This window comes from Ailuropoda melanoleuca, chromosome 8 (assembly GCF_002007445.2).
Source record: "Ailuropoda melanoleuca isolate Jingjing chromosome 8, ASM200744v2, whole genome shotgun sequence".
In the NCBI taxonomy this organism is placed as follows: Eukaryota; Metazoa; Chordata; class Mammalia; order Carnivora; family Ursidae; genus Ailuropoda; species Ailuropoda melanoleuca.
In genome coordinates, this window is record NC_048225.1 from 76,580,207 (window position 1) to 76,587,813 (window position 7,607).

General features: G+C 47.4%; 1 protein-coding gene across 1 annotated transcript in view; it reads left to right on the forward strand.

Moving 5' to 3' along the window:
• SUCO (SUN domain containing ossification factor) overlaps nucleotides 1-7,560 on the forward strand; it is a 121,910-nt gene extending 114,350 nt beyond the window's left edge. The window contains exon 23 of the mRNA XM_019797193.2: nucleotides 7,432-7,560. Within this exon, the coding sequence (XP_019652752.1) occupies nucleotides 7,432-7,436 (5 nt within the window). The 3' untranslated portion in view covers nucleotides 7,437-7,560. The remainder of the gene's footprint in view (nucleotides 1-7,431) is intronic.
• Nucleotides 7,561-7,607: the final 47 nt, after the last annotated feature.

The following is a 7,607-nucleotide window of genomic DNA, read 5'->3' on the forward strand; positions in this document are numbered from 1 at the left end:
CACACACACACACACACACACACACACACACACACACACACTGCTACACATGACCTGCTCGGGTCAATGAAATAGGAGAGAAGTAGTGACTTGTGTCTTCCAGCATTTAAGAGCAGGTGTCAATTTTCCATCTTCCCTCCTCCCTGCGGCAGTGATTGGCAACATGGCTGCTGTGTTCAGTGGGCAGGGTCCCTGAATGAAGGCCTGTGGAGTCCAGCCACTAAGGACCTTCGTGACCAAGAAATACACTATTATTGTGTTAAGCTAATGTGACTTGGGGATTGTTTGTTACTAAATTAACCTGACCAATACATCATCTTCCCTTGTTCCAAAAAGAAGTTAAAGTAGCTTAAAAAGATATATAGTGTAGTAGGATAAAAAAGTGACGAATTAAGGATAACATTTGCCTTACGGAATCATTGGGAGAAAACATATATATCCACCAGCGTGATTAATGATCATCAGATGTAACAATAGCTTTTTTTTTTTTTTTTCAACGTTTGGATCCTTCTGTATGATGGTCCCTCCCCACCCCAGTATTGTCTTTCACCTTCACCATGTTCAGGGAGGCCGTCTTTGACCTACTTGCTTACAATCACAACCCAGTTTCTTCCAGGCCACACTCATTATCACTCTTACTTATTTTTCCCTTTGTATTTACCACCATCTGCCATACTACATATTTTACTTCTTATTTGTTTGATATTTGTTCCTCAACACTAGAATGGAAGTTCCCTGAGGACAGGGGCCTTATCTGTTCTGTTCACTGCTCTGTCACCAGACCACCTAGAGCAGTTCCTGACATATAGTCAGCGCTCAATATTTTTGAGTGGGTTTTGAATTAATCAATTGTGATTTGATAGGAGTTACCAGAATCCTTAATATAGACACAAAATGAAGTAAATAGCCAACTGCCTAGTGTTTCAGAGTTTGGGATATCCAGATATATGCACCACACTCTCTTCTGCGTGGACACCCTACCTGCCTGGGTCCGTCAGCACCCTCCCTGCCTCTGCTCCCTTTGTGGCATGCCGGTTTTGAGAGATAACCACCCACTACAGAGACTTCCACAACAATAATAATGACAACTACAACAAAATAATGATCAGCATTTATCAAGCACCTAAGATGTGCCAGCTTTAAAGCTAAGTACGTTCCATTCATGGTCTCATTTGCATTTCAAAAAACTCTGAAGTTAGTACTATTATCACCACTATTTTAGTTGAAGAAATTGAGGCTTAATGATGCTAGATAACATGTCCGACGCCGCGTTCCTAGTAAGTGGTAAGGTGGGTATTTGGCTGTTTATTGCTGTGTAACATGCCACCCTAAACATGGTGGCCTACAATAATTTGTTGTTGTTTGTCATGATTCTGTGGGTTGAGTGGGCTCAGCTAGATGGCTGTCTCTTGGAGTTTCTCATGTGGCTGTGGATGGTGGGTGGTGGCTGGACTGGGTGTCCCAGATGGCTTTCACAGGTCTGGCACCTCAGAAGGGAGGGCTAGAACACTTGGCGACTGTCCAACCATCGTTCTGTCTATACTGCTTCTCCACATTGTTAGTTTAGGGTTCCTCACAGCATGAGGTGGTGGTCAGACTTGGGGTGGTCAGACTTCTTATGTGGTGACTGGCTTCTTATGAAGTGGCCCCGGAGGTCACACAGTGTCACTTCCCTCACACTCTATTAGCTTCACAGGACCAGCTCAGACTCACTGTGGAGGGCGTAAATGCATAACTAATATTGGAGGATTGATTTGGAGACTCGCTATCATAGTGGGATTTTTAAACCAGACATTCTGAACCTAGGCCAGTAGTTGAAACCCATGTATCTCAATGGAGCAGGGAGGTGACACGTGAAGAAGGAAGGCCTGATGCAAGACACGTGCCACTGGAGGAGACTGAGGGGAACTGGAGAGCACAGGCCTGACGTTTTATTTTTATTTTTATTTATTTTTATTAGTTTCAGGGGTAGAATTTAGTGATTCATCAGTTGCATACAACACCCAGTGCTCATTACATCATGTAACCTCCTTAATGCCCATCACCCAGTTACCCCATCCCTTCACCCACCTCCTCTCCAGCAGCCCTCAGTTTGTTTCCTGTAGTTGAGTCTCTTCTGGTTTGTCTCCCTCTTTGTTTTCATCTTATTTTACTTTTCCTTCCCTTTCTCGACGTTCATATGTTTTGTTTCTTAAATTCCACATATGAGTGAAATCATATGGTATTTGTCTTTGTCTGAATGACTTATTTCACTTAGCATAATACCCTCTAGTTCCATCCACATCATTGCAAATGGCAAGATTTCATTCTTTCTGATGGCTGAATAACATCCCATTGTATAAATATACCACATCTTCTTTATCCATTCATCTGTTGTTGGACACCTGGGCTCTTTCCACATTTTGGCTAATGTGGACATTGCTGCTATAAACATTGGAGAGCAGGTGCCCCTTCTATGTTTGTATCCTTTGGAGCACAGGCCTTATTAAAGGACCACCCGCTATTAGCACTACCAACTTTGTCTTGCAAGACTTCAGGCCCCAAATCACTGCATTTTAAGGGAAGCCATATATATTATATAACTATATATATATATACACACACACATATATATATATGATTAATATATAATTTTAAAAACATGCTATAGGTCCAACAAAACACTCATGTGTTTGGTCTGTGAGCTTCCAGGTTATAAACCCTGTGCTGGATCTCCAAGGTCATGTTCACACTCACAGGAACAGCACGCAAAGCCCTTGTGATTGTGGGGGCCACCTTACCTAACTTCCCAGCTTCATTTTTCACTCCTCTCCAGCATCCATACATTCACCAAGATTTATTGATTCATACTAAATGCTAAGCAAGTTCTAGATGCTGGGAATATAGCAGAGAGCAAAACAAAGTCACTGCCCTCTGGGGACTGATATTCCAGTTGGCAGAGAAAGCTGATACACACATAAACGTATAAAACGTGAGATGGCACTGAGTGTCAGTGAGAAAAATAAAGCAGGCTGAGCTCTAGCGTGGCAGGTTGCCAGACGTGCCTTCTTTGTCGGGCCCTTCTGTCTGCCTTGAATGACTCCCCCTCCCTTGCAGCCTAGCTGCTTCCTACCTACCTATCCCTGGAGGCTCAGTTTAAGCATCACAATCTTGCAATATTTTCTTTGACCCTGCATTCTGCCCCGTAAGGTCGGTGAGCCTCCTCCCGGCTCCCACGGCACTTGTGCCTGCTCTTACTGTGAGGTTCTAACTCTTTGTTCAGCTAGTATTACTTTTTGGTAACTCTCACCAGATAACAATAAATTGAGGGCTTCTGTATTTCCTTAAATATTCTATAAATCTTTGTTGATCAATGGAGCATTCTCTTTGTGAAGATCTTGAGGGAGCAAGTTTTGCTGGGTGGGAGAGAAAGGCTCCCCACCTGTTTTCTTCTTTCCCTTTCCAGTAAGAAACGTGCTTCCCTCTGCTGTCCAAGCACAGAACTGTGCCTGTGGTTACTTGGGAAACGAAGCTAAAGGTCATCGTGTATGTCCTTTGGTTAGGGGCACGTTAGTAATGAGTGTGAAATATTGTCTTATATTATCAGTGAGTCAGGGAGCCAAACTTTACCTGGTGGTAAGAAGACACTGATGTGCTCATTCTATTTGCGACTCATAGATTTAGAGCTGCTGCTCGTGTTTGCATAGTCATGCACACATTCATACACATGAGATGAAAAACGTATCGCCTGTGTGTACAGACTGAACCCAAGTGCACTTACGCTAGGCCACTGAGGCAAACAGGATGCGGATTTACGATCGACAAGCATCAAACGCCAGAAGCTGCTCCTGGCATGGCCCCATCTCAGACCCGTATCTCTGACTTAATGTTCGCGGTGCTTCCTCCATCTGGCTCCTGCTGCCTGAGTTTCCAGTGGTGAAAAGCCTCCTTTGGCTCAGATTCTCAGGACACCGGCGAGTGTGCCTGGACACTGGCTCGGTTCTCTACAAGACCCGGGGCTGGGGCTCCCTCTGCGCCTGCCCGTGTGGCCGCCGCATGGAACAAGGTGAGGGCTGGATGTCTTTCGCTGGCGGGCGGGACACACATGTTCCACTGCGCTCGGAACGCTCGAGCTTTCAGCCCAGCCCTCACAGGGCCGTGGGCACAGCAGCCTCTGATGTGTCTCATCTCTGGAAATCCTGACTTTCAGGCTGTGTCAGAGCCTCCCCAAAAGAAAGTGACTGGGCTCGGAGCCACGTGGGGAGAGGAAGGCCTGGGCTGCTGGGGAGCGTGTGCCCCAAGGGGTGTCTGTGGGGAAAGGCTCCCAGGAGCAGCCCCGGGCAGTGGCCCGGAGGAGGAGGACCATGAGGCTGCGGCTCAGGGACAGTTCCCTAGGGGGCTTTGAGCACACTGAGCAGTGGAGAGTCCCGTGCAAACCTGATTACAACTTCTCATGAATTGTTTGCCAGCTTTTTTCCTATGCTTGTGTGCGTTTTTTTTGTTGTTGTTGTTGTTGTTTTAAGGATTTTATTTATTTATTTGACAGAGATAGAGACAGCCAGGAAGAGAGGGAACACAAGCAGGGGAAGTGGGAGAGGAAGAAGCAGGCTCATAGTGGAGGAGCCTGATGTGGGGCTCGATCCCATAACGCCGGCATCACGCCCTGAGCTGAAGGCAGACGCTTAACCGCTGTGCCACCCAGGCGCCCCTGCTTGTGTGTTTTTAAACATAAAGCTAAAGTAAACAAGAGGAGCTGATTCTTCAAGCCCCCTTTCTGTCCGTTCCCCCAAACTCACTCCAAAGAGGACTTTTCTCCCAGTACTAATTTGGAGGCCCCCAGAGTGCTTGTCACCCTTGGTCTTGCATTCCAGTGACTGTCACATGGAGAATCTTCTGCTTTAGTGCCATCTTTCTGACTGGGCGACCAGCACAAGGACTGGCCTGCTCTCTGCCTCCCTGACGAGGGCAGCGCCAGGAGTTCGAGGATGGAGGGGAGAACCAAGGACACCTACGTTCGCCCCTTTCCCTTGCCCACTCATGGTGACTGACAGCCCGCACTGGTCATATTGTGGGAAGGGAGTTGCCGGATGCTGTATGCGGGTTTGGAGGGGATCAGGTCAGGTTGGTAGAGCACGCCACACAGCCTGAGCTTCAGAAATGTGTTGTGTCTTTAGCCTGCCCATAATTTTGCAGCCATGTTGTAATCGAGGAGCTACAAATAAGATCCCCGCTGATGGTTTGCTGGGTAGAATCCTCGAGGACCGGGGATATCTTAGGCTCCGTTGTATCCCCACAGTGGTCTGCAGGGCCTGATGCTCAGTGGAAGTTGGGAGAATGACTGGTTAGCTCCTGGCTTGGTGGTGGCGCATGAGTCTGTAATTTGCCCCCTCTCTCCAACTCCAGATGGGAAGGGAGGACTGATGATTAGCAGGAAATGAACCAGGAAAGGCAGCAAGAAATCAAAGCATCTACTCAAAAAGTAAGACGTGCAGTAAGTTGTGAAGGTCTAACACTGTGCTTTTGTTGAAGAACTGTTGTCCTCCCTGTTTATGCCGGGTGAACACAGGGACGGACAGCAGTCACAGAGAAAGAAGGACTTTGGATCAGATGTCTATTATAAACGGAGGAAGCTTGGGTTTCAGCAACAGAAAAAAATGTGGCTGGTGGTGAACCCGAAATTGGGCATCTTTGGGTGCCTTTAAATTAAAAATTATATTCTGAGGACCTGGAAAGCCCTGTGGGAGTCAGAGGAGGCAAAACCTCATCAAAAGCAGTTTCATATTCTCACATTGAATCTCGCTGGAAAGTCAGGTGGGTGGAGGACTAGATGTCAGCTCAGGATGAGCTCTGTTGTCTTGGTGAGCTCTGCTCTGGCACCAGGGTACCTCCTTAGGGCCCCACCCCCGTTTGGGTGGGGGCGACCTTTCCTCTTCTCAGGAGCCACAGGACTCAGGCCAGGGGCCCAAAAGGTTGTCAATGCCCTTTACTGAAGCTCTCATTCTCCTTGAGCTCTGACTCAGTGTCTTTACTGTGGGTTCTTTAGGTCTCTTTTGGTTGCAAGTGACATAAATCCAACTCAAACAGGCTTATACTCAAGAAAGAAAGAAAGAGGAAGGGAGGAAGGAAGGAAGGAAGGAAGGGAAGGAAGGAAGGAAAAAAGGAAAAGAAAAGAAAAGAGAATGTTATAGCTTCCACAACTTATAAAATGTAGGGGTAGAACTCCAAGATTAAGGCCCTGCTGGAGTCAGAGGATGTCAACAAGTATCTGTCTTTGCCCATCTCTCAGCTCCAATCACTGCGGCCAGCAGGACTTGTGGTTTTCTTTTCTTTTCTTTTTAAAGATTTTATTTATTTATTTGACAGAGAGAGACACAGCCAGTGAGAGAGGGAACACAAGCAGGGGGAGTGGGAGAGGAAGAAGCAGGCTCACAGTGGGGCAGGGAGCCTGATGCAGGGCTTGATCCCAGGACCCTGGGATCATGCCCTGGGCTGAAGGCAGACACTTAACGACTGAGCCACCCAGGCACCCCAGGACTCGTTGTTTTCATGATTAAGCAAGAGGGTATCCAGGTGAGATTAGCTGTGACTGAACCATGTAGACAGAGAGGGAGGGCAGGTGATCCACCAAAGAAAATTGGACTGTTGTTACTACCAATGGGGCAGGGGTGATAGGGCGAGTTTCCACTTCAGTGGACAAGTGCAGTCACGGATGAGGATTTCGATACCCTCTCCACGTGTACGTGTTCATATAGAAACACTCAAGCTGTAAGGGTTGGGCTCCTCAGTTGGGCCCCCCATCCTCACTCCCCTCTGGTCCATATAGGAGCTGGGTTTTAAGAGGGGTGGTTGTCTGTTTCGTTTTGTTTTGTTTTCAGAAAGTAGACTATTTTCTTGTGGAGGACAATCCCCAAGAGGGCAAATACCATCTCACTATTTCTAGTCCAGTGAAGCAATCAAGAGGCACAATCTCTGCTCTTAGATGGGGACAAAAGTTGCTAAAACCAATTATCTTGGGGACAAAGAACATCACAGTTTGTCTGAACTGAACAAAAATGTCATGGGGTTTGAGCCCTCTCTCTGCGGAGGTCAGGGTGCTTCCAGCCTGCTGCGGGACACAGCTGGCCTTGACTGATGTCGGGAGAATGGGGGTTTTGGCCCTGGCTCTGCCACTCGCAACCCGAGTGAGCCTGACTAATTCATTTGTTCCCTGGGTCTCTGTTTTCTCGTCTTTAGTATTAGGTTTTGGGCAGGATGCCTTCTCTCCAGTATGGTCCGTTCCCTTTGTAGTAGGCGATTGTTAGCTGACACTTCATCCGTAATAATGTGGGTGGTACCTTCCCCATGTTTGGCGGTGGCAGAACTTAGGCACCGTACAGATTGAATGAAAGAAAGAGTCTTTCTGTCTGATTCAAAGAAGAGTATGGGTGACAATAACGTCTACCTTTCTTTCAGGATGAGAGATGTGACTTAGGAGGTGGATAACTTCAGTGTGGACCAGACCTTGTTTCTTGGGACACAGTCAATCAAGTACCCAGTGTGCGCTGACCTTGTGCATGAAGCTGCTCGCCAGCACCAGCAAGCAGACGCCCCTCGCACGCCGCAAGCGTGGAGAGCACGAGGCAGGCAAG